Source organism: Haemorhous mexicanus, chromosome 9 (genome assembly GCF_027477595.1).
Source record: "Haemorhous mexicanus isolate bHaeMex1 chromosome 9, bHaeMex1.pri, whole genome shotgun sequence".
Taxonomy (NCBI): Eukaryota; Metazoa; Chordata; class Aves; order Passeriformes; family Fringillidae; genus Haemorhous; species Haemorhous mexicanus.
Window position 1 is genome coordinate 3,262,187 of NC_082349.1, and position 27,463 is coordinate 3,289,649.

At 47.1% G+C, this 27,463-nt stretch overlaps 1 protein-coding gene across 12 annotated transcripts in view; it reads right to left on the reverse strand.

Moving 5' to 3' along the window:
* Positions 1-20,322, reverse strand: part of NFIA (nuclear factor I A) — a 249,339-nt gene extending 229,017 nt beyond the window's left edge. For 3 of the 12 annotated variants that reach the window (XM_059853673.1, XM_059853666.1, XM_059853663.1), the window contains exons 1-2: positions 19,974-20,320; positions 13,921-14,452 (exon numbers count right to left, since the gene is read on the reverse strand). In XM_059853673.1, coding sequence (XP_059709656.1) covers positions 13,921-14,452; positions 19,974-20,000 — 559 coding nt within the window. In that variant the 5' untranslated portion in view covers positions 20,001-20,320. Of the gene's footprint in view, positions 1-13,920; positions 14,453-19,973 lie in introns of all 12 variants that reach the window. The other 9 variants (XM_059853672.1, XM_059853670.1, XM_059853668.1 and 6 more) reach the window with 5 other exon arrangements.
* Positions 20,323-27,463: the final 7,141 nt, after the last annotated feature.

Here is a 27,463-nt window from a genome sequence, read left to right on the forward strand (position 1 = left end):
CAAGACCAAGACCCCTACAGCAAAAGAAAAATAGAAAAGTTTGGAAACACAAGTTGTAAATCATAGCCATACAATGTAGCTGGGCTCTCCCATCAACTGTGACTATTAGAGAATTATTTTAGTGAGTGCAAAATTAGTAACTAATCAAAGACACAAATCACTGCTTCAGGAAGAATTAACCTATTCTTTCAAAGTTTGGGCAGTATCCAAGGACCCCAGATATTTTGTCACTGCCCTGTCCTCGTGGCTGGCAGCACATCCCAAAGGAGAGACTGAAACAGCAGCTGAATAACAGGGGGTGGACTTGGCTGATCTGAAGAGGCTCTGGAGGGAGGAGATCCAGAACCCGTCCCAACAGCTCAGAGCCTAATTCTGCTCTCAGGGATGGTAGGTTAAACCACTCTTTCTCTGCACGATGGCAGAGAAATCTGGCTTTCTCTTGGGGGGTTAAGCAGTGTCTGCAATATACGCTCTGCACTGCGTCAAAGAAGGAGAGAGACCTCCACATTTCTTGTTTGCATCTGCAGCTGATGAGGTTGCACGGCCAAGACTAATAAACTTGGACCAGTATCACCAAGAGGCACCACAGCAGCATCTTGAACAGCTGCTTGTTTCTGTTGCCTCTGGGTACCCACCAGTGCAGCTCTTAGGAGACCTCTTGGATGGTCTACTTAGAGAAGCTCTAGGAGACCATGCATTCTCACTGATAAAAAATAACACTTTTTTTGGAAGGAATCATCTCTAAATCCAGGCATTTAATACGTGCCTGGATATTTCCAAATCATCCCTCCACTGTGTCCTGCAAAAGCAGCAGATTGTGTTCTTGGTAAAAGAGATGAAGTGTATTTACGTCAAGGTGTACAAAAAACCCCTAAATGAATCAAGACTCGAGCAGCCAAGAAAATGTACAGTGTTACTGCAATGAACATGTTTTTCTGATATTGAATAACTGAAATTTGGAACAAATTTGCAGAGGTTGGCCAAGATGGTCTCTCCATCCCTGCGCTTTACGTCTCTTTGTCTATTGTTCTTTTTAATATATTGCATCTGTAAAAAAAAAATTGCAGCCTACTTTATACAATTACTACACTGAAGTCCCAAGCAATCTATCAAGTTGTCATACATTTTCTTCACATTAAACCTTTCTAAAATCTTTCTTTTTTTCTACATTTCAAGAAAATGCAGAAGAATATTGGCTTGGCCCAAAAGGCAGCACAGTGAAACATGTCGTTCATCAAATCCGGTAACAAGAGGAGTTTGTGATACTGTGTCAGGAGAAGAAATAATCCCCAAAGTGGCATGTTGAAGTTTTGGAAGGTTTGTAAATCAAAAAAATTCAGACCATCAATAAACCTGCAATCAATGAAAAAAAAAAAGGAAAAATTCCACGTGAGCTGGTTCTGGTTACGGAGGTTTGGTGAACTCCCTTTTTGCGGCACTTCAAGCACCCGAGACAGGGATCTGAGGTTGCTGCTGCTCTGTGTCCCCTGAGGGAGGGACAATGACATGGCCGGGGCTCATGGGGCGGCCGGACACCCGTCTGGGTCATGGAAAGCACAGTGTTACCAAAGACTATTTATTATTAAGGAAAATGCTTTCATCTGTTGATGGCACCCAGAAACAATGAGCAGGAACACGAAGCAACGGGTGGGTGAGAGGGAAGGCGAAGGGAAACCGGGAATTATTTCAGCTGGAAACTGGACGAGATGCTGGGAGGAGGGGAATTATTTTGCCCATTAGTTTAAAAACTCTCCATGCCAAGGTTTGAAGCATTTGAGTGACCATCTCTAGAGCAGTGTGCAGAAAGAGAGATATTGTCTTAAAGTCCATCAGCCCTTGATAAACAAGCTCCATAAGGGATGAGATAAAGCTCTAAGGATGGGAAGATGATGATCCCTCTCCTAAGAACTACAGGGAGAAATTTTACCTCCAACTCTTCCTCTATCCCTCTTCCCTTTATTGCCTACTCCAAAAGAGAGTCCCTGCATCCCCTGGGAACCTCAGCAACTCCCAGACACCATGGCTGGGCACTCATCACTGGGTGCCAACATCTCTGGGATTCTAAGATAATATAAAATAAAGGTAAAATGTCAAGTGCTTTGCCTTCCATGGTTTCAAAATGCCAAAACCTCCATCCCTGAACCCAGCTTGCGCCGTCGGTCCCACTTCTTGCAAAACAAAGAAATCTGTTTAGGCTCCAGGAAACCCCACGTGTTACCGTACTAATATGAGCCCAACTGCATTTGTGGTATTGTCAGGTCTTTATAGGACGATCCCATGCCCATTCCCAATGTAGGAAAAACCCGTGTGCTTAATTATCTTCTTTAATAATTCCATGGTATGTGATTTATTAAACAGGCTCCTTATTTGTAAACAAAATCAGAGGCACAAATGTGTGGCGATAGTCGCACTTCCTGGCGAAATAAGAGGCAGACAAAGAGCCCTAATGATGCACCAAAAATGCTCACCAAAAGTGTACTCTTTAAAAAGATCACCAATTTAATGCTTTTTGTATTTCATTTATCAGCCATGTAGTCATCATTCCCCTCCCTACCACCATCTGTACACACTTTCCCAATAGACCATCACAGCTGTCCCGTTTCTCACACAAACAGTACCTTTTATATGCTTCCCAACTGTTTTTAATAACTGTTCTGTGCACAGCACTGTACTTCCTTTGTTTTCCTTTTTTCCGCCCTTTTTTTAAAAAATATGAAAAAGAGATATAAGCCAAACAAACAGGTCATCGTCACAATCAGTGGAGGAAGGCAATTAAAATGTTAAAAGCTTCCATGGCCACTGACCCGTCCTCAAACCTTGCTAGTAGCCCCAGCACAGAGCTGGAAAGTTCCCTGGAGAAGTTGCTAAGGTAGACAACACTTGTTAAAAAAACTCACGCGCATGAGCAAGACTGTCTGAGAAATCCCTCACCCTTTTTAATGAGGAAATATTAATAATATTACATACTGCTTCTTCAACCAGAGAAAGTTTTTTGAGTCTTTCTAAGTCCATTTATCAGCTCCAAGATATCGCTGCCCTGTATTTTGGAACCGTGTGGACAGAAGTGCCCCATTTTCTTTTCAAACTGACTCATTTAACTCTTTCCAAATGCCCTGTGTATCCTGACTTTGCATCATGGGTGCTCCTGCCTTCCTTCAGCCACCCCTGGAACTACCAGAGCCCCAAACTGGGATGAACTGCACAAAATCCACTGTGCAGCCAAAGTAACTCAGTCCCAATCCTGGGCAAACAAAGCTGCTCGCAAAAGGCAAAACTGGGAAGAGATCCAGCCAGGAATGGGGAGAAAAGCAACAATTCCATAGTGATCCATCTCATGGAAACCCTACCAACAGGACATTCAGGAATGAAAACTCTCTGTATTTGCTGCTGTCCAGGGCCCATGTCCACAGCGAACTTCAGCAGGCTGCAGCGAGATAGGAGCACACAAACAGTCCCTCCCTTTGCACCGTACAGGACCAGAGCAGGTAACCCAGCTCTGAGATGGGACAGGGACACTGCTCATACCATCCTCATTCCCCAGACAGAGAGCTTCACACCCTGGGGCTACTCACTGTGAGACACACCTCACTCTTCTAGGGGAGAGTTTATTACTAAAGACCATGAACATAGAAAACAACTGGTCCGCTCAGTTCTCACCATGATTTTGCCCTCCAGCTTTTGACTGAAAAAGAAACAATGTCCATGTTTAAAGTGGGAGTTGAAGACGTTATTTTGCCTAGAAATCACGCTCATATATCTAGGTTAGAAAGAACAGACACTTTGAAGATGCACTTCTGAGACACAAGTGTGCACCCCCAAACAGCACCGAGCTCCGTGGCTGGGTGTTTGTAAAGGCATCTGTCTGGGAAGAACCTAAATCAGAACTGTTGAAGGTGATATCCTTCTCTAAGAAAAAAAAAAAAAAAATCCTGACCACAAAAATCCCACTCTCAACTGATTGCTGTGTGTTTTTCCCAACTTTTCCAGAAATACCCAACCTCCGCCCGCCGCGAGGGTTTGGCTGCTACCGAGGCTGATGCTGCCCCAGCCAGGCAAACTGCTTGTGAAACTTTCACATGAAATTATGCAGGGCTTGCTTTTTAGATAAGCAACAACTGCTTTTCTCCTTTTAAAACAAAACCCGAACATAAATAGGTTTGCTGGCTATTTTTAATGAAGTCCTTGTGGCATCAGGAAAAGTCCTCATCACCACACAATAAAAGCATTGCAGTGGCTATCCTCCCTAAAAGCATCCCAACAATAGCTGGGCTTGAGAAAAGCATCCCAATACAAAGAATTCATTCTTCTGATTTACTTGAAACTACTTGGCCTCAAAAGGAAAAAACAAAAACAGCCAAACCTGAATTAAATTTAAATTTTACCCTATGTTTCCAGCATCACTCGGGGATTTGGCCGCTTTGTTCTATATCAAATTAAAACCTTATTGGGTAAAAAGATCAGAAAAAATTCAAGTGAATACTCTTAGGATGAAATCTGCTTAACAATGTATTTTTGCTTTAAAATCTTCAAAGCGAGTGTTTATCTTGACAATAAATGTAGCAACTATCTAACTTGTCTTTTGATACCCTTACAGGAGTGTATCCCTGTTCGTTCAGTGCTTTACAAGGTATTTTAAACACAAAAATGGTGATTTAACCAGAAGTGATGTTTATTACAAAGCTCAGGCAGCTCATTATCTGTCCTTCACGCACAAGATTAAAGTGGTAGATGCAGAAAAACACAGCATGAAAGAGGCTGTCCCAACACTTTTCATTTAGTTCTTCACTCCTTGTTTCTCCTGATGCCTTTGGCAGACAGTGCACAGAGCTGAAAACTTTCCCCTTGCCGGGGGCTTTCCAGAATTTAGCTGTAAGGAGATGCCTCCCTATGAAACACTACTCACGAGTTTTTAAATGCATTTTGCAACATAACAATCCATCAAGGTGGATTTCCCGGGCTGAAGAGCACTCCTGCTTTCCCATTTTGTGCTACTTAGAACGATGGAATCGTTTGAGTTGGAAAAAATCTTTAAGAACACAGAGTCCAACTGTACTGAAAGTGGGGTGATGGTGGCTGGGATGAGAACAGAGATGCACAGCACAGAGGACAGTGCAGAACAGATTTAAAGTTTGTTTAGATATTGATGCTATGGGCATGTCATGGATATGACAAATGGATTAAACCAAGGAGCAGAAACAACACTGGCTACCTCTCGGTGGCCAGGGCCTGGGGACATGGTGGCAGGTCTGGAGGATATGCTGTCACCTGAAGCTCTCGTGGGTGAATGCCACGCTGGTTTTACACCTGTGGATGGTGCGTTCCGTCCCTCTGGACACCTCTCTGTGCCACCATCCAGCTCCCCATAGTCACAGCAATGGCTGGGGATGGACACAACGTCCCCATGCACCAGGTGAGATGGGAAGGAGAAATCCACTGAGCAGTCCCCCCAGGTAACACCAGGGGCTTCCCACTGCACCCTGAGGGTGTCCTGCTGGAGGAGACCTCAGTGATACACCCTTCTGTGATGCTTTTAAACCACCTTTTTACATCGTCCAAAAACCCAGAGCACCAGCAAGTTTTCTCTCATTGACCAAACAACACCCAGGTACCGCACTCACCAGCACAGCCTGTTCACCTGGCCAAATAACCCCACTTTGGACACCTACCAACCCCAAGTAATTTTTTGCTTTACTACAGATATATCTTACCCCAAAACATGAACATGCTGAAACATCCAATCATGTTCTGGCACGCATGCCAAAAAAAAAAGCCCATGGCAACAAAGACGACAGCTTGCCAATGGCAGCTGCTGCACGCACACACAAAATTAAACTATATTCTTCTGAAAAGGGATATTATTATGGCATTTGTTTCCCCCCCACCCTCACCCATTCCCTCCCAAAATAAAGGGGGAAATATCAACACATCTTAAACATTAAGAGAAATGGATCTGAAAAAAAAAAAAAAAAAAAAAAAAGAGGCATGGGATGGAGAATTCAGGGTTTAATAGGAGATCCAACTGCTGGGACTGGGGCTGAATGCATGAAGCTGCCCTGAAATATTGGCTCCCCTACGGGAGCTGTATGGCATGAGCAAGTGAAACATAATTTAGGAGGCTTGAGGATGCTGAATTGCCTCAAGTTTGGTCAAGCCATCCCTTGGTAACAACACAAATCTTGTGCATTAAAGAGCAGCTGATGACACCCATCCCTGCCTCCTTCCCCCTGGTGTGGACCTGCCGAGTGCCTCCCGAGCTCCAATGAAATGCACAAGGGAGCCGTCTCCTCACTGTGAAGATAAATGTCATATTGGACCTCTGACATCATGTATTCTCCAAGTAATTATTTTTGATATCATAAGAGTTGTACAGGGTGCACAATAAAATTAAAAAGTAGAAAGCAAGGTTAATAAGATTATCGTGTTGGTATAATAGGTAATGCATTTTGCAGTATATCCTTAAATCTGCCCTCTCCAAGCATAATTAAATAACTGTGATTTATATTTTAAAGGAACGCAGACAGGCCGTGTATCCTCCTACCCACATATGCTAATTACTTTCAGCCCCTAAAAATCACACAGTTGTTTGCAGCTTTTTAATCCTCATGTGTAAATAACCCGACTCGGGTCCAAGTTATGAACAATAAAGTGCAGGAAACTTTCAGAAGAGCTTGTCGTTAAACCCGTCTTGATTTTATCTCACTGATCTAATGGCACTGATGTGTGCCGATACCCGCGGGAAGGAGGAACGACTCCCCGGGGCCTTCGCGCCGTGACACCGGGACAGCGCTCGGACTGGGAGGGTGGATATTAATGGAGAACAGATCAACACCCTTCAGGAGGAGCCAATGGATGTACAAGCCCAGGACACCCCACCTGGCTCTCGTCGTGGGTCTGGGTGCACCGTGGTGGCGCTGGGATCGCAGGCCACACGAGCCCAGAGGCTTCTCTCTAGGCCGAACTCAACCGCGCCGCTCTCCATTTTGACTCGCACGTGAGAGCCTGGCACACAAAATGGAGGCCCTCGTGTGTTTTACAGGCAGCGGCTACGAATCCAGCCCAAATCCACCCGCTCTACGTGCCACATCCTGCTCCTACATCCCAAGCCACGACGGTGCCACACATAGGGCTGAGCTCAGGCGTCTTACATCCACCCCTGGGGTAGGAACATGGGGCAATGGTAGCTAGAAACACTTAATATATATAAATACTCTGTTTTCTCTTTGAAATTAATCACACTGTGATGACGGGTTCGTCCAGGCGCTGCCCTTGCAATTTGGGATAAAATGCTGCAAGCTCCAGATGAACTTGCTGGGATAAAACTGCCCCACACATCTGAGGCACCATGACCCAGGTGTTGATTTCAGACACAGTTTTTGGTGGCTCCCATAATGCAGGAGAGAATTAACAACAACCAGAGATGTAGCTGCACCACATGAATGGGAAAACCAAAGTGATTAAAATGAATTTTAGTCCAGCAACAAGGCTTATCTACCACAAGCCCTCACTGGCATAAGGAAATGTCCGGGTCGGCTGCTGTTAGGAGGCTAAAATAATTTCCCCTGAATTTACAGCCTGTAATTTAATCACCAGCTCCAGCCCTTGTCTGTGAGGAGAGGAGCAGGGGCAGAGCCAGATCCATGGCTCCCAGTGAGGATGCCCCAAATTCATTTTGCCAGGGACAGTCCCCGAGGCCTGGAGGGTCCCACATGTGCAGAAAAGTGCAGGCTTTTGGGGAGGGGTTGAGACGTTTTGGAGCAGCGGGTTGGAATTTGTTTGCTTGTTGTAAAAACCTCACCAGTGCCTGAACCAGAAGCATCAGGGGGAGGAGGAGGAGGAGCTGTGAAGAAGCTCAGGGCACAGAAAGCAAGGGATGCCCTTTCCTTTACATGCGAATGGGGAGAAAATACATAATTGTAATAATAAATAGCGGGTTTTATGAACAATTAGGATTCCACTGTCTCTTTGAAGGGTTTGAAAAGCTGACATGATGTTTTGGGTTCTCCAGATTCAGCTTTGAGGCCTTAACCAAGAGAAACATTCAGCCCCGCTGTGTACAGCAGTGACCACAACAAAGATTGTGGTTTCTCCCACACTCGCCTTAAATAGATCTAAATTAATGCTATTCATCATTGGGTGGAAAAGAAGGGAAATATAAAAGTGCAGTTGCTTGTAGAAAAGCCAGAAGCATTGGGCAACTTTCTTACGACTCACAGGCTTCTCCTGCTTCTTCACCTCGAAGCAAGGAGGCATGGAAATAACACACCCTTATACTGTGCAAATCCATCACCTGGAAAACATCCTGGGCATATGAAATACGCCTTTATCCCGTGTTTATTTGTTGCTGCTGTTGTTGTTGTTGGAGAAAGGGAAAAGCTAAACCACATGACTGAACTCCTGCCAGGGGTTCGTGATAGAGCAGGCCGTCCCGAGTGCCGCACCAGTTAGTATCTGAATTATCACGGATACTCACCGGCTCAGTTACACCCGCACAGGGAGAGCAGTTGTCCCACCTAAATCCTGCTTCTGTCAGCTCCCACCCTGCTCGTGGCTGCAGTGAGCAGCCAGTCCTGCTCCCCAAAGAGGAGATCATCCAAAGGTGGGGATATCTCTCTGCGCCACGCAGGGTGTGTAGGTCGCCGTGTCTCATGCATGCCCACGATAGGTGGGTGCGTGGAATTTGGGGTGTTGAGGAGCTGCGGCTGTCCTCTCCTCACCTCTCCTGACTGAGAAAGAGACCCAGGCTCCCACCACTGACTTTTTATGGGTACTTTTTGTAATGCTAAAACAACACAAAATCTGCCTTCTCCCTTTATTCCTTGAGGGCAGAAATACTGTGAGATGTCTTAGTGTCACTTTTTTTCTTTAAAGCTACAGATGTCTCACTTTGGCAAAAAATAATGGAGCAGAAAAACAACTCTATCAGCCCACAAACACTAAAATCTCAGCTGACCGTTGATCTGCTCAGGTGCTCCTGGGCATGCAGAGGGAGCACTGCGCAGGGAACACGTGTGAGATACCTGCTGCGAAGCTGCCTGAAGTGGTTTTTTGGTAAGAGAAAATGCAATCTGTCTGCAGAAAAATACTTTAAGGACTGTTTTGGATATAGACTACAACAGCCATGAGCTGGAATTAGGTTTCTCAAAGCATTATAGGTGGAGAGAATGCCATGGATGCTTTAAAAGTCTTCAGATAGGCGTAAAAATGACATATACATTACGCATTATCTCCACAGAACAAACACCATTTGAAATGTGCCCCTTTTTAGCTACCATTATGATCTGTCTAAAGAGCATTTTGGTTGAAACTTGGGAGGAAAGAAGAAGAAGGAAAAAAACTAAAAAGCCCACTGATCTTACACCTGCTCTTTAGCAGTGGGAAGTAGGTTCTCAATCTGTTAACATGACCATCTGGCCAATCTGCATATCACGGCTATCTGGATTACCGTACGATGGAATGACAATAACGTAGCCAAAACAAAAGTAAAACGCATCAAAAACTAACAGGAGCGCAAGCCCTTTTGATTTCAAATTAAATAATAAATGTGGTATCAGAGCAGAGCGAGAAAGTCAGCTAAATAATTAAAAATGAGCCTTCGCTGTGGCATAATTAAGTAAACAATATGGTGTGTGTTTCTGTATGAGCCAGCAATAGTTTCCACCGTCGAACACTCCACTTTAGCAGAGCAGCGATCAGGAGTTCAAGGCGCTGCGACAGCTCTTTCAGTGACGTACGGTATTGTCAGGACACCTCTGCCACCCCTGCGACACCCGGCCCGGCTGTGGCTATTAACAGGATTAATGCAGCAACAATCAATACCAATTGTACTAAAAGATTACAGCGCAAAGCCTCGGGTACCTCTCGGACCCCCCGAAACCTCCACGGGTACGGGAGGGCTTCTGCATTAACCCATCTTTGGGTTATTCCCATCGATGCCTCTTTATGGTCGTCCAAGAAGAATATTTCAATTTGTTGACGGGAACATAAAATGGGTCGAGCTTAAAGTTCAAGGTCATGTGCTATATACCACTGCCCAGCAATTAGCCACAGAGCACATCTAGAAGTTAAGTAAATTTTCAGTCACAAAATAAGACTGAGTTCTGGCACCTTCGCTGCCTTCGAGTCTAAACGTGAACAGAAAAATGAGCTTACGTAAATAAAACCTAGTCCCGGATTTTTTCTGAAATTTGGGATTTTTAAATGTCCTTCTGAAAGATTAAAAGATTTTCTCTGCCACAAATGCCTCGCGAGTTTAATTCTCGCCTGAAGCGCGTAACAATGGCTGGCCAAAAAAATAAACCGGGCACTGCAGCATCGCCTCCTGGCCCACCATCCCGCTTCGGCCACTGGAGAAGTCTCTAAAAACTGTGACCTCTCAGAAAATTTAACTACTTCTGTTGCGATTCTATTCTCCAATCTGACCACATTAGCAGGAGGAACTCCAAAGCAGTAAAAAACTCCAGAAAGTTCTCGGTTGAGTGCCTACTAATGAACAAAGGTTAACTTTATCTAAAAGGTCAAATGCCTGGTGGCTAAGGTTGTGACCTTAACAACTTAAATTGTGACCTTGCCACGTGCCTAGTATATTGTAGATTCTGATACAGATCATCTGGTAAAGGACCGGTCATAAATTAGCTTTACTGTTCGACTCCCACAAAGAAAACGGTTTGCCACAATGGTTTCCAACTTGTCATTTGATACAAGAGCAGAATAAGTGAAAACTAAAAAGCAAACCCAAGTTCAGGGTAGGAAAATGCCGCCTGCTTTTAGTTAAGCAGATTAGAAACTGCAAACTGAGAGCAATACTCTAGATTTCAATACATTTTTTGGTCAACCTCTAATTCACAAAGCACCGATCTTCCTTTTCTTTTTTTTTTTTAATTTCTTTTTTTATCCTTTTAATGAAAATTACATGTAGTTTGCCTATTTGCATATTTTTGTTTTCTCTTTCTAGCCAGTTCTTAAAGAGAATAATTGATTTCAGTAGCTTTGTAAGAAGCACTATTTAAATCTGTGCACATGTGTTCCCTTACAGATGATAGTGCCTACTGAAGGAAAAGCGTGGATTCAAAGCAATAATTATCCTATATGTTTAGAAGGAAAGGGACATCTTGCTGCCGAAGTCATCTCGAATAAGGGCATCTTGGAACAGAATACTCCCCCCAAGAAAAGAAGATGAAAAGTGGGGGGAAAAAAAAACCCACAAGAAAAAGAGAAGCGAGCACTATGGGTGAAAAGGTCACAATGGTTTTGGCACGTATCTTCAAGCACGTTTCGGAGTCTGTGCCTCCTGCCAATACTGGCAACTTCTCAAAACTTTTAAGGAGGTAAAAACATTGTTTAGTGTTTACAAATCTTCTGTACTATAGCAGATGCTTGTCAAATCCGCTATATGTAAGTTGACTAGCCTACCTAATATTTGCGCTGGCGACTTCCTCCTTATTAATATGTGGTCCATACATTTGGGGAGCGTGGTCTGATGGAGTTGGAGACAAAGGACCCTTAATATTTTTTTCTTTTGTAATTTTCCTGTTGCGCACCCGGCACAAGCTGCCATTACTGCGGGTCTGCGGGAACCAATGGCTGTCAACTTGGCCAATGTTCAGGTGTAACAAAGACTGCTGGGATACATCGGAGGGGGGAAAAAAACAGGAAAAAAGGGGGGAAGAAAAAGAGGTAGCTCTATGCAAGGCTTTCGGTACACCTCTGTGAAGCCACATAGACAGCGACCACGCTGTGCCACCTCCCAAAAAACATCTTGTCCCCCTCCCCGCTGAGGTTTAGCAGGAATATGCCAGCACACACTCCTGCATCGAGAGCACAATGCAATGCGTGCAATCAGCAAACAACGGCCAAAACCACGGCGTGGTGCGCTCTGCACGGGCGCGCGGCTGCTCACACAAATCCCCAAATCTAACCCCAAAAAACCACGCCAAGGGCTCGCGCCGAGTTTCCGCGGCAAACACCGAATCCGAAGGACAATCGGTGTGATCGCTGCCTGTTGATGATGACGGCAGGAATAAATAACAGTTCGCTATCAAGGCTTCTGTTTTCCACGGGTGTGCTGATAAGATGGTATATCCCTAATCGCAATATTAACTTTCATAATGTCTATTGCCCGACTGTTATAACAGGGAGACATCCCTTGAAACTCCCCGAAATACTCCCACCCTTGGGTTTGGTCCTTTTTGGTCTCCCCATCCTACATTTCTGTGACCCTACACGCAAGCTATGCCAAGACCGTTGGTTTCTATCAACGATTTGTGCGCTCCACAGAGGGCCTGCGAAATACAATATGGATCAGTATTTACCGCATCACGCTATATATAAATCCAAATAACAAAAACCTGTGTGCTGTAGATCAGTAAATAGACATTTATAGCTTCTATTTGGATATCAAAGCATTTTAAATTTATCAACCCACTCCAATATGCGGAGGAGGAAACTGAGGCAGACAAAAGAGATGTGAGTCCATGGTCCCCTTGGGGTTGGTGATGGAATAGGAGCTGACCTGAAATGCCCCAGCCCCAAGCTCCCTTCAGTTAGCCATTTATCCATAACGCTTCCTTCATGGTGGCCATAATAAAGCGCAGAGTAAATAAATAATTTTCCTCAATATTTGCCTACTTCCCTTTCACCATAAATGTACAGTATGATTTACCACCTCACACTGAAGTGCAAAGTAAATGCCGCAGCTTATCTGTAGGAAATACCATGAGGATACTCAAAAGTTATTTCCGAACAGGGATCATATCTGTAAAATCCCAGCGGCGACATTGCCTAACACAACAACCATGGCAGGGACTCAGCGCAGAAAAACTTTGGGGAAGCCAAAACTTTCTGCAAGACCCTCTGAAAGAAGTTGGCATGGGAAACGCAGGCTCCCTGGGCTGTAATTTGCTTGGTTTTCTTACTGATAAATATTTATACAGAAGTGGTTTCTACTAATATGATTCCTCTGTTTTTCCAGCCTGTCCAGCCCCTCAGCTCGCAAGTCAGGATATGCTGAGGGACCCACACATCCCATACAAGAAACTCGGGGCATTGCACTTCACACACACACATTTTTCTGCACTACAATCACTCAGGAGAACTACAATAGCATATTATTTTACCCAGTCAACATACTACACATCCTCTGAGCACGCCGAGTCACGCCGCAGGCAGAGCATACTTTGTGTTGGAGTCTGGGATCCCAAGATTTTCATCACACGTTAAAACATCTCAGCCCCTCCTCATAACACAATATTGTCAAACCAGGATTTTTTTTCGAGACCTGCTTAGCTTTTAGGTGTATAAATTGTGATCTTTTGAGGGGTTCAAATGTCTCCTTTTCCCCCTAGGGTTCCCCAGATGTTTGTTTCATGCCCACTGTGTCCTGATGACTAGGTTTGCTATCAAGGGACTGTCCTCTCTTTTCCCTCCAATCCTGCAGGGATTACGTTCCCCATCTAATCCCTGGGGGGTGAGGATACCTGGTACTCCTGACCCACAGGCCTCAGGTATCTCTAGCCCTCCTGGACAACTTTGTGCATAACATATGCAAACTTTATTAAAAAAAAAAAAAAAATTAAATTAAATTAAAATCTATCTGCTTTTTCCCAAAACTAGGATAAAGGAAGCCGTGTCCGGCTGCGAGCCCTCCTAGGACAACATTTAGGATAACACCTGTGAAGGATGCCTGAAATGCTGTTAACCGCGGAAAACAAGAGCCACTTTTATGCAGCTACACCTTAAAAACCCCATTAAAAAAAAATAAAATAAAAGTGAAAGGGGGAGTTTTGGCACCCTCCTCACCACCCCAGGAGAGCGATAACCGGCATCCCCAGCTCCCTCCCCAGCTCATGCAGCCGCCGCAGGGGCACGGCACCCGGCATGGAGATAACCGAAAAGTTGGAGAAGGTGGTAGAGAAAGGCACTTACCTGCTGCGTGCACAAAGTATGCCAAATATAAATCGAGTTCCTTAACAGAAACTCCTATATGGTGGGGCTGTACGCACAGCCCGGGGTTAGAGCACTGTGGGGACTTTACAAGGCGCTCGCCATCAGTACTTTCGAGCGGAATACCTTTAAATAAAATCACCATAACAAGGTCCAACCTCCAGACCTTATCTGCCTGGCGAAGGCAGTCAATTCTTCTCATCTTGCCCTTCTGGTCTGGATTGGAAAGAACGCAACACGGAGGCTTTTTTCCTGTGACTGTGAGAACAAAATCCTCCCGAAATTCAGGCCTGATATCTTTCCGGAGCTTTGCCAGAAGTCTGGATGCCCATTTTTGCTTTACCTCGGGTTTTTCACTTAGCAGTTCGTCCTTCACGGCTCTCTCTTCCTCTTTTGACATGCGTTTTTCATGTTTTTTGAAGTATTTTCTTTTTCGGGCTTGCAGGTTGAACCACGTGTACGCAAACGCTCGGACGTGAGGCAGAAGTGCTTCGATGAAGGGATGAAATTCATCCTGAAAAAAGTTACAAAGAAGGGTTGATGCCACCGAAACCATCAAGAAAGAGCTCTCAAAAGGAGGGCTTTTGCGGGATGGTAAGAATTAGGAGGGTGCTGATAAATTTTAAGGGCCGTGGGACCCCTCGCTGATGGACCCCGAACCCACCAGCGCCGCATTCCCGCTTCCCTTTCACACCAACCCAAAACCTCTGCTCCTGCCCCCCAAAACCAGGGTCCAACTTCAACCAAGCACCCAGATGGAGATGGTGCAATGCTGGCGCCCTTTCCCCAGTCCCCAAACCCTTTTTTTTTTAAAAAAAAAAAAAGGGCAGAATGAGTTAAAAGCTAAAAACTCCTTCGCAAGTCCACTTGCAGAGCGCATATCTCCCTTTGCTCTCTCCCTGACCCCGCTGCTTGCGGTGTAGCCAGCGTTTGCCCGCCAATTTGGCAAATCCTAAACATTTGGATGCCAATCAATGTTTGTATGGGGAAGTCTAAAGTATAGTAAAACTTTCCTGAAGATATATTTGGAAATAGCAGCCGGCAGAATAGTAAAATGCCACTATAGCTGTATATACAATTACAATGAAGGGTGGTTTTCACTCTGGTTCCTAAACAGTGAAGGGAGCGGGAAGTACCGCGGTCAATTTATCCCGCGAGCGCAATCATAACCAACACTTAAACCCCAGCAAAAGCAAGCCTTGCAATTTATCTTTTTTAAAAATATTTTTGTTTATATTTAGTAGAATAAAAAAAACAACCAAAAAAAACTTGCTATCTGGGCAAATTAGGGAAAATCAAACTCTGAGCATTCCTAAAAAATTTTAAAAAAATTCCCCAAAAAAACAGGAAAAAATTGAAAAATGCGGTTACAGAAAAACTGTAGCAAAACTTGTGCAAATACGCAAAGAATTATTAATTGTGTCAGATTTTCAAATATTTTAAAAGAAATGCCCTACTCGGAAAGTTAGTTTGGCCATCCGGAGACACTGCTTGCTTTGTGTAATGAGGAGTTAAAGATCACCCCACTCCCCTGGCACAAAAAAATCGCAATTAAAATTATGCTGACGCTAAAAAAAGGTGAGAAGACCACTTGATTTTTCTTTTTTAATTTTTTTTTTTTTTGCCTCACTAAGTATTACATAAATCAGCCAAAGAGATCAAAACATATTATAATATATAGGGGCCCTGCTTCTTGTTTTCTCCCTGAATAAATGAATGACCCAACTCCAGTCTGCACATAAAAATGTATCCAGCCTATGAGGCCTGATCCAGCGCTGTGCACTGGGGACGTCCCTGCTTCCAGGTCCTCCTTTGCTCAGGATTGGGCCCTCCAGGAGGGAAAAATAAAGTAATCTCCGAAACATTTTCCCCAGCACGGGAAAAGCCACCCGCTACCTACCCCTGTGCGAGGAAACATCGGGGATTTTTCAGATTAGCAAACTAACTTCTTTTTTTTCTTTAATTATCCCATGGAGTACATTTTCTACTCAAATCATTGTGGGTCATGCAAATATGGTTATTAAAACAGACATCTTACTTCCTTTCAACACTTTATTTTAATTTGCATTGTTCTTTTCAGAAATTATGAAAAACTGAGAAATCAATAGTAGAAATATCTATCAGCAAAATCCTGTCATAATTCAAAACCTTCTGCTGACTCCCCAAAAGCTTTCCTTGCACTTATTCTGAGTGGCCTCAGAATTACAGATACTTAAATCTATAGGTAGCCCAATTGCATTTATTTTTATTTTAAACACAGATTGTTAAAAACTTTCCTAGCAGCACAATATATTTCACTAGAGCAGAGCGGCAGCAATCAAAGTATTATGAATTATTATTAAAATAAAAGCAGGTAAAATAAAATAAATCACTCCAGTGATTGGCACATTCTTCTTTTTTTCCCCCTCCTCTATGGGAAAAGATGATAGTTTCAAATTTCAATAAAGTTAAAAAAAAAAAAAAAAAAAAGATTGCTGCGAGTTTGCAGTCGGCAGATTCAAAAAGTGAGAGGAGGCACAATCCCAGCACATGGAACTGCTCTCACCCACCAGACACAGCTCTCACGGGGGGGAGGAGGAAGGGGGGGAAAAAGGAGAAAAATATAAAAACTACAGGTCTCTACAAGCTATTAAAAATAATAAACCCTCCCTCCTGATCCCTCCTGTCCTTTGCTTTCCCCACTCAGGGAGAGTCAAGGAAAAAAGGCCTTTTGTCAAGTGGAAGTTTATCTGTGAAGGTACACAGAGCAAAGAGGCTCGACAGCCCACAGCGAGCCAGGGCAGCGCTTCCAGCCTTCCCACTTTCCAAACACGTCTTGGTACATCCTGAAATATTTTAACTTTTCTGCTTTAAGCAGCGCTTTGTCCTGCCTGATCTCATGTGCTCGGGACTTTTTTGGCTCGGCGTTGGATAACATCCAAGAGAGAGTTGCTTTAACCTGCGCTAAAGCTGATTTCTACGATGTGAACCTGAAAGGGGAGGTAAAAACAACACCCAAAAAGAAAACCTTTTAAAAAAAACACTAAACCACTTTAAAGGGAGGGGGGAAAAAAACCAAGATGCTTTTTGGGGCAAAGTCAGGGTCTGTGGCTGAAGTAAACGAGAAGCACTGCTGCTCAGGCGCGAGGTGTGCGGGTCCCTATTACACCCTAATGTGTCTTTTCAAAATGGTGCATGAGGAGAAAAGGTTAACGACTCCTAAACAGACCAACTTTCAAAGTGTCTTGGTAAACACGCTGCTCCGGAAAATCGCACCGCTTCAATCTCGGCGCTGAGGTATTAGCAAAGTCCAAGTGGAAATAAAAGCAGCCAGGACTGATCAAACAGAACTGGGCAGGACACGGGGACCGAGGGGGGGGGGAGCAGCTTCTGCACAATACAATTTTTTATTTCAGTGGTGCTACAGCCCCCTCAAAAAACCCAAAAAGTTTTGGAAATGTGTCAGTGCAAGTGTGCTAACAGATGTGCAACTTGTCTGCAGCCCCACTGCAAAATAGCAGGATTTTAAGGAACTGGTAGAAAAGGCAATGATCTTTCCCTTTCCACAAGTTAGCTTGAAGGGAAACTTCAGAAGTATTTGATAAAGCTGTTTGCTTTCCCCCCTCAGTGCTGGATGGGTTACCTAAAAATAAAAGACACCAGAAAGCTGGCAAAGCAATAATAAAAAGTTAGGGGTTTTCTTTATTGCACTCATCTCCGAAGTTTGAGGATACAGTTCTTCCGAGAAGAGCTTGCCTGCCTCTAAGCAGCACCTAAAATTTGGGCTGCACAGTTCTGTACTGTTTATCCCAAAATTCTCCTCTGCTCTCCAAAAAGGTGTTAAAAAAAACAAAACAAAAACCCTACGACAAAAGAACCCCCACGCCAACCCAAAGGCGCCTTCGATAATGTAATCCTGCAAAGGAGGCTTTGAAACAATGTATTTCTGCAGATCTTTTTGAAATTAAGCCAACTACAGCGACCCTTGCTAATATTTTTACAATCCATTTGCTTGTAAATCTATGAGGAGACGTGCATATGTTCCCCAACTATTTCCTAGCTCCTCAGCAGATATGTAAATGGAACGATGTTTGGATTTTTTCTGACAGATGACACAAAATGCTTGTGCCATTTTGGTTCCAGGGCTTGGATAAATATGCTCAGAACCAGGATTTTTGTTTGTTTTCCTTTTCTAACCCACTTTCAAGAGCTTCCCTTTAAATCTGAACCAAAACTTGACCAAAAAAAAAAAGAAAAAAAAAGAAAAAGTAAAAAAAAATCCTTCCTAAACTTGTATCAATAAAAGCTCTTGAAACGATAAAATAGGAAATTACTTGCAATAACTCAGGGCTTGCCCCCTTTTTTCTATGGAAAAATGACAGAATCACCTAATTGATCCTTCGGAGGGAAGAGTTTGTCAGGAGGCCTCTAATCCTCCTATTACTTTTCCAAACGTGCAGCAAGAATGCCAGATTTTCCTAACGGAGTCAAAGCACATGCTTGGCTTTCTGCTTTTCTTTTGATAAATTAAAAAAAAAAAAAAGCTGGGGGGGGGGACGACGACGACGACGACGACGGACGGGGACAGGACACGACTGGGCCAGGGAGCAACCAGCCCATGGATTTATTTTCTCTCCTTAATATGCGACTGGGCCTACTGAGCCCCAGGAGCCCCACGTGGAGATGCCAAGAGCGTCGGCACTGCGGGCCCTGCACGGAGTGTCCGGGGGTCCCTCCCGCAGCCGCTGCGCTGACAAAAACCAGGTATTTCTCAGAGTTGAATTAAAGGCACAAACTTTGCCCAGGCACAGCCCGGAGTTGCTGCATCCCATCCTCTGCAAACTCCCGCTGCTCACATTTTGCTCCTGCCTTTTGGAGCAAGTGTACGGTTTGGAGTTTCGTGCCCCCGCCGGCCTGGTGTTTTCTCGCCAGCACCCCAAAATTTGGGGGAGGCTGGAGAAGGAGAGGGAACCGCGACTGGAGAAGGGGACGAAACTTTCAGAGCTCTTCGGGCTGCCTGGGAAGCTGCCGCCCCTCTCCCTGCAATTCCTTGCCTTTTTCTCGACGGAAAGAGCCCGGAGAGGCTTTCTCACCGGGAGAAAAAAAATATTCCAATTAAATTAATAAGAATAATGTAGTCAAAATCTCCTGCAGGAGGAAATAATCTGGGGTTTGAGTCCGCCACAAAGCATTTCCTCGTTAAACCATTATATCCTGCTAATTGAAGGGGTGTAATTCAGCGTCCTGCAGCAGCGCGCGGGGAAAAGGGGGGCCGGGGGTTCCGCGGCCGCGCAACCGGGGGGCACCGCGGAGCGACACCCCCGCCTCCGCTCCCCGCGCAGCCCCGTCCCGCCGCGAGCGGAGGGCGCAAAAGTTGCGCCGAGCGCCGCGGGGCCCGATCCGCGGGCGGGAGGGTGGCGGGGGGGACACGCGACACACGCGGGACAAGTTTGCGGGTTTCTGTGAGGGGGGACACACGCACCGTCCCCCGGCCGGGGCGGCCTCCGCGGGTGCGGAGGGCGCTCTGCGCGGGGGTGGCTGCACCGCGCCGCACCGCGGGAGCGAGCCCAGGTGCGGGGGACCGTCCCTCTCTCCGTGCCCGGGGCGCTGGGGGGGTGCGGAGCCGGCGGGGCCGCTCCCGCGGAGCCCCGAGCGCGGTGCCGGGGGTTGCGGGCCGCGCCGTGCCCGGGGCGGGGAGCGGCGCAGCGGCTCCAGCGCTGCCCCGGGGCCGCGGTGCGGGGCGGTGCGAGGCGCTCCGGCGCGGGCGGCGGCATCGGCGGCATCGATCGCGGATGACCAAGCACGGCGGGGCCGTGCGGGTCGTCCCGCAGCACCGCGCCCGCGCGGCCCCCCCCGTTAATTAAAGCATTAATAAGTAGGCGCCATTAGCCATGTGCCGACACAAATGGCCGTGCGGGAAGGGGGTGGAGGGGGGGGGCATGCGAGCGAAAGGCAACAAAGTTAGTTTCGGCGAGCGGCGGTGGTGCCCCTTCCCCGGCGCGCACGGCCGCGCACCCCCGCAGCGCCGGCCCCACCGCGCCCCGGCGGCCGCTTACCTGGGTGAGACAGAGCGGAGAATACATGACTGCTGCGGGGGGCTGCGGTTTGGAGGTGTGCGTGTGCGGGGAGAGAGGGAGAGAGAGAGGGGGAGAGAGACAGAGGGAGAGGGAGAGAGAGGAGGGGAAAAAAGAGAGAGAGAGAGGAGAGGAGGGGGAGCCCCGAGCCTGCTTCTTGCTTTCACATTTCCAACTCTGCCAAACTGCAGCCAGCGCGGAGCCGCTCCATGAGCTGAACTTTAACCCCGCCTCGACTTTCCCGCACTACGCGCTCGGCATGCCTGCCCCGCGCGCCGTTAAAGGCATAGCGCTCGCTGCGCGCCCCTCCGCCGCCCCCGCTCCGCGCCCCTCCGCTCCGCTCCGCGCCCCTCCGCTCTGCGCCGCGCACCGCCCGCCCCGCGCCCCGCGCCGCCCGCCCGCGGGGGCGGGGAGGGGCGGGGAGGGGGCTGCGGCGCCGCCGCCTCCCTCCGCCCCGCCGCCCCGCAGCGCGGCCAGCCGCGGAGCCGAGAGGCGAGCAGGGCTCGGCTCAAAGTTTTCCTCTTTTCACGGGGGGGAGGGGGGGTTGTGTATTTTTCTATTATAATTGTTATTTATTTATTTTTTTATTTTGCTCTTCCCGGGGGCTGCGGCTCCGCTCGGCCCTTGACCATGGAGGGATGGGGCGGGGGGGGCTGGGGGAAGCGGCGTTGCCTTCCACAACTTTCCCCATCCCCTTTGGCACTTGTCATTTTAAATCAAGCGCTTTAGAATCAAGGGTGCTTATTCCACTTTAAAAAAAAATAAAAATTTTCTTCTAAAAAATAGCAACACATAAATTCATCGGCACATCGCACTCCCCCCTCTTTCTTACTTATGAAATCTAAAAGTGAAGCGCTTAAAATTAAAAATACCCCCGCGCCTCCTGACACTTCTGGAGCGCATTGTCTTGGCACCGGCAACGTTTGGGTTTGGGGTTTGGATGCTCTCCAGCCCGCTCCTGGGGACTCGGAGGGTGTCCCGGGTGGTGTGTCCCCCCCCTTTCCGCTTGGGAATAGCGTTTTCCACTGTTGCCGGAGGCAGTTTAGGTGACCCCCGCGTCCCTGCGCGTAGTCACAGGCTTTTTGGTTTTTTTTGGGGGGGTGGGTAGGGCGACGACGGCGACACACGCAGTGAAAAAAAATCCCATCTACAGGGGAAAAGGAGGAAAAATCCCCTCCCGCCGCTTATTTCGGAGGTGGAGGGGGAGTGGGTTGTGTCCCCCACTCGTCCGTGCCGCACCGTTCCCAGCCTTTTGCGGTTTCCAGCATTATCTTTTAAGTAACTTTTGGCGCCCTTCGGGAGACTTTTGGCCGCGGGACGGCTGGTTGCGCCCTCTAGGCAGGGGCCACGGTCAAGTGCAGCCCCTCCGCAGCTGCGGACACCCCCCCCCAAAAAATACGAGTAGAGCGAAAGCACCTTCCCTCACCCCAGAATATTTGAGCGCTAAAGGGGTGGGCGCGCAAGTTATCCTCATTTTTACCAACTCAGCGTTTTGCTAAGCACGCTTAAAAAAAATAAATAATATTTTTAAACGTGGGCTTTTTTTAAAAAAAGCTTTTTTTTTTTTTCTTCTTCTCCCCTCCCCCTTTTTTTTGGGTGCTAAATCCGGAGGTTTCCGAGGCTCCGTCCCCGCCAGCGGCCCCGTCCCCGCGGGGCGCCGCCAACTTCGGCGGAAAAGGCAAAAAAAAAAAAAAAAAAAAAAAAAAAAAAAAAAAAGAGGAGGAAAAAAAAGAGAAAAAAATAAAAAGAGGAGAAAAAAAAAAAAGAGAATAAAAACCGAGGGGAAAAAAAAAGAAAAAAAAAGGCGCGCCCCTCCCCCCGGGGGAGTTCAAACGTCGCAACACCCACTCCCGCTGCTGATTGGGCGGCTCTCTGTGACGTCACAACGCCCCGCCCCCATTGGTCCCCGCCGCGGTCCGTCACATCCCGCGCCCGGGCGCGTTTCTTTGTGCGCGGCCGCGGGCGCTCCAGACGGCGCGCACGGAGCCGGCGCGCACGTACGGGCGGGGAGGGGGGAAAGCGGGGGAATCTGTCAAGCTCAGCGGTTTTCTCAAATCCCTGACCAAAAAAAAAAAAAAAAAAAAAAAAAATTGAAAAGGCAGCTGCGGTGCAGCCCTGCGCACCCGCGCTCCCTCCGCGCTCAGACTCCGCGCAGACAATAGCGAATTCCCTCTGCGAAAGCGTGGGAATCGGGTTAAAAATACAAAAACAAGAGTTTAAGCGGCGCCGCGGGCAGGGATAACAGGGATAACACAGATAACAGCGCAGGAGAAACTTTGCGGGCTCTGGCGGCTGGCGGTACTTTTTTTTTTTTCTCTTCGCAATTTTTTATATTTTTTATGGCTAAAACCGACTCGCAGCCGTTGGGAACCGGAAGGGAAAACCCGCCGCAGCCAACTGCCGCCGGCTCTTAGGTGGGATGTGTTGGGATTTTTTCTTCCCGTGGGTTTCGGGCTGATCTGGTGGCTTTGGTAGCTGCGCCGCGGGGCGAGCAGGGGTCGGGGCGGGCGTGCCCGGCCGCTGCCGCCGCCTCTCCACTCTCTGCCGGGTGGGCTCCCAGTGCCTGGGACTTTGCAGAAGTTACGAGCGATTCGGCAGCCTCCCGCCCACCGCCCACCTCCCTCCTCCTCTTCTCCTCCACCTCCTCCCCCGCCCCCGCGTATTTCCGCAATCGCCGCGATTCGCACAGGAGACCCGCACCGGGGGGCGGCGGGGCTCACGGACATCCCCCGCTTTCCCCCGCACACCCCCGGCCGGGCGGGCGGTCCCGCTGCGAGCCCGCAGTGTCCCGCCCCCGCCGAGCCCCTTCCCAGCCGCGGGAGTCCAGCGCGGGAGGGCGGCGGGGGGGCGGTGCGAGCGCCCCTCGCACGGGTAACCCCCCCCATCCTGCACGGGTAGCCTCTCATCCTGCACGGGTAACCCCCCATCCTGCATGGATAACCAGTCCCTCGCACGGGTAAAACCCCCTCCTGAACGGGGAACACCCTTCCCCTTCCGCACGGGGACCCCCCCCGGCACGGGCAGCCCTCCCCGGCGCGGGGAACCCCCGTCCCTTGCACAGCAAAGCTCCTTTGCTGCACGGGCAAAGTTACCTGGCGCCGGCAAACCCCCCATCCTCTTTGCACGTCCACCTTTGCACCCCCCGTGCATTTGCAAACTCCCCCAGGCTTTGCCCCCCCCCGGTGCAGTGAAGGTGCGGGGCCCCCCCGGCCGGGCAAGCCCCCTGCAGGGGAGGACCGATCGTCCCCGCAGCGCTGCCGTGCCTGGCAGCGATGCAGCAGCCAAGCTGCAAAGTCTCCAACTTACACGGCACCCCTAAAATAGTCCTGATTTCATCCCTGAAAGGATTTCCTGGCTTTGTGTGTCTTAACTAGCCTTGGCCATTTTTGTAGAATAACCCCATTATTCACAGCTCTGAGGGTACAATCTGCTAAAGTCACTTAATAAAAAAAAAAAAAAAAGCCTAAAAAAAACCCGACCAAAAAAAACACAGAGGAGAAAGAAAAACCTTCAAAGGGCGTGAGAAATAAAGGCAAACAAACAATTGTCTGTGGCTCTCAGCTCCCCTTGATCGTGGATACCCGCTTCATTAACAGGAGAAGCATTATATGCTTAAAACTGGAAGCCTCAAGATGCGTGATAATACTGCAAAATTAATTTGGGGGGGGGAGAGCAAGTGGATCTGAAGGTTAATTGCTATTTTTTGACAACAAAGTGAGACTTCAACTCACTCAACTCATAAGGAGCGGTGTGGTTACCCCTCTGAATTTACTGCTTTTAACCGACTTGAGCAGGTATTTAAAGACGCAGAGGTTGCAGCCGCAGCGTACTGAGTACAGAGACCAACCAAAAAAAAAAAAAAAAAAAAAAGACTAAGAAAGTAAAAACCCGTGAGATAGTGATTTTCAGCTTGCAGTTTGGGAGCCCCAGATCTGCGCTGGTGACAGTGCGGCTCCGTACACGGCAGCGTGTTTGAACCTCCCGGCAGCGGCTCTGCTTTCCTGGTTACCTCCTGGTGACCCCTCAGAGGGAGCCCGCCAGTTCCCAGCGGTCTGGAGACCACAGGTTGGAAACCACTGGTTTTGCATAAACTTGTGTTATTCGGTGCAGGCTTAGGTCGCGAGGGCTCCTCTTAGCAAATTGTCGGAGGATGATGTGCACTGCATAAATTAAAACATCATGTCCCCTTGCCATGTGAAAGCATTATTAAAAGAAGCATAATAAGGGATTTCCACCATGTTATCAAGCGTACAAAGAGAACTCCGAATGGGAGGGATGGCTGTCATCGGGGTAGAACAAGCTGGGATTTTGGAGAGGCTTGAGAAGCGCTTTGAATAGCCCGTCAGTTGGACAAGGATCAGCGCTGACAATAGCCGGGCTATATGTGGTATGGCCTGTTAACATACAGCAGTGATCATTAAAGGCCTGAGACAGACAACAGGGCTCTCCTGGGCCCTGAGTGATGTTGGTGGCTTTGGGAGAGCCACTGTGGCTGCCCTGGGAGCAGCTTCGCCCCACTGAGAGCCAGAAGCCCCCTGAAATCACCAGCCTCGATCCTGATCCCTTTTCCATCAAGACCTTAGAGCCACACACTGCTGACTCACATCCCCAAGAGATCTAAGTGCCAGCGTGGTGGGTGGAAGTCAATGCCCAGACATTTCTCTGTTGTCCCACTGCCTACTACGGAGCTATCTACAAATCCCAGTAGAAACGTCAGGGAGAAGCAGTAGTTTAGTGCCATGCCTAACCTTGTCCCACCATCCACCGTGAAATCAACAATATTCTGAAGCTACCAAAACTGAGAGTATTCTGTAAGACTCTCCCTGGGGAAGAGATCGCTTTTCTATCCCACCAGTGCACAAAGAACTGAGCATAACAGGGTTTTCCTCCTTAAAGGCTCCAGATCCTAAAATAGAGTTCCCCAAAACAGCACTGTTGGAACTCGATGATATCTAAGGTGCCTTCCAAACCAAGCCATTCTATGATTCTACAATAAACACCATGGTTTTGTGAACGCTTTGTCGTCCTAAAACAGGAGGGCAGAACTTTCAACTTCCAGGCTCCAAATTTCAGGGAGTAGCTTAAATAAGCAGAGTAGTACGTTTGATGGAAACTCTCACCTTTCGCCACTAAATACATGTAAATAATAATGTTTTTCCATGCAATATTTTCTGTCCATCACCACGATTCCCAGCAGGAGAGCAGGGTGATGAAGAAGCACTGCAGTCCCTATCTGGCAGATGAAAATGGCCACACCATTTGGGGTCTGGGCTATGGGTGCATCGCCAAAGCCACATTCATGTGGGGAATTAAAGCAGCTGTGCTAAGGGCAAGTGGGAATAAGTACACTAAAAATTGGTCAATCTTTGTGTGAAAAGACCTGCTTGGACCGTGAGCTCCTGGCGGCATCGCTGCCTGGCACGGCCGTACGTGGGGCGCTGGCTCCGGAGCCCAGCGCGTCGCAGGAATGCCTGCAGAGTTGTAATGCATTTCCACAGGGGCCCGAGCCTATTGCGAAATGCACTGCGGAGGAAATAACTTCCCAGCAAAAGTGTGCAGACTGCAGAAAGGAAGCAACACAACGGATAGAGGCGGGAGAGGCAGTGTTTCCCCTTTTGTTTTGCTGTAGAGCTTATGGGGAGCAAAATAAGTGGTAACATTTTTAAGTTAAAAACCCCTTTGCAAGCAGGGTTTATTTGAAGAAATGAAATATGCCTTGAAGTGAAAGTTCCTTATGAAAGTGAATGGAGTTTAATAAGCTCACTGTGGTTTACAAGTGGGCTAAAATGGCCCAGGCTACCCCGTGGGCCAGGAGGAACCTAAACCTCCCTTCTTACCATGTTGATGCCACCATCCACCTGGATAAATCCCCTGTTCACAGCCAGGAAAGACACAAATAGGTACAGTTGTCCTATATTTATTATATTTATATTTTATTTATTATATTTATATTTTATTTGTACACAGTCCCGCAGTGTTATCGCTGCTGGAAGCTGAGGGACACCTCTCACAATGGTACAAAATCATTCTCCAGCGATACGGAGTAATTACACCATGCAGAACTGATACTGCTGTTGTCCTAAATCTAGTGTTTTATCAGGCAGTTTGGCATAAACACTTTGGTCCTAATCTCGCACATCTCAATGAAAATTTCACTTGATAAAGTTTGCGCAAGAGTGGTATAAACATGGTGTGGCAAATATTGTTTATATACCCATCCACACCCATCCTCACACTATTTATTTTAGTATATTATATATCCAAGCATTGTCATATTTATTTATGCAATCTATTTCTCAAAAAGAAAGTAAGTCTTTTGTCCCTGCTTTTACATGAGAACGTTTTACATTCAGGGTTCGCTCGGAATATAAAAGCTGAGATTCAATACAGGGTGTGAAAAATGAACCTGAGGAATTGCTGACTGGACTTTGTAAAGTTTCCGATAGCACAGTTATGTGACAAAGAAAAGTTTATGTCTAAGAGAAAAAAGGAATATTAATACTAATATTAAACATCAGCCTACGCTGCTTAGAAGCAGTGGTGGTCTTTAGCCTTCATTAACATGCGTTCCCTGCTGCCCTTCGCTGCAGGCTTTTCTCTGGAGTCTGTAACTTTCACAATGAGATGGGCATTATTTCCCCAAATAAATAAATAAATAAAATTCAAAGCAGCAATCTGCTTCACTGCTAAGTAATTTTTTTCACATTTCTCATCTCTGCTAAAGTTTTGGGAAGAAAGAAAAAAATAATAATATGAGTGGCCTGTTCAGACACAAACTCAGACAACTTTGTGCCTAGGTTAGAGACGGGCTGGGTAGAAGGGCACAGTAACAGGTGCAGGTTTATTACTGTTTTTCTAGCACAAAATTTATCTGCAATTCTCTTCTGCAGTTATTTTTTATAAAATAGTTCTAGCCCTGCTAACCCAGATAGCACATGAGGTCTGATCACTTTCCTCGTGGGTACAGGGCAGGAAAGTTTTCCATCACAAGTTTTCCTAACTCTGTCTCTTCTACCATTGAAAATACTTCTTTCAGCCCTAAATCATATATTCTTTAAAAGGTGATGTATTCTTTAAAGGAAAGACAGGCACTGACACAAGATAGTTTAGAACCCCCCCACTTCTAGCCCATAAACTTCAAACTAAATGAAATTATAGAGAATTGAAAGTAAAACTCTTTCTCCAAGATTAGTAACTTTTTACTTCTCTACCTCCTCTAATTTTATAGACAACTTCATAACGTACAAGGACTGAGCCATAAAAGCTGTGCTGCAGCTCACATGCAAAAGTTGATTGTAACAACTCAAAAACCTGCACAAGACCCAACACTTCTGCCTAAAAGATTTTGTAAAAAAACCTACAGAGTGAAGTGCACCCAGTCCCTTTTGCTTGCTCTGCCTTTTCCCAGAGCCCAAGGCTCCTTTGGAGTAGTGAAGGAAATGTGTTAGTCTCAGCACCTGAATTTTTTTTTT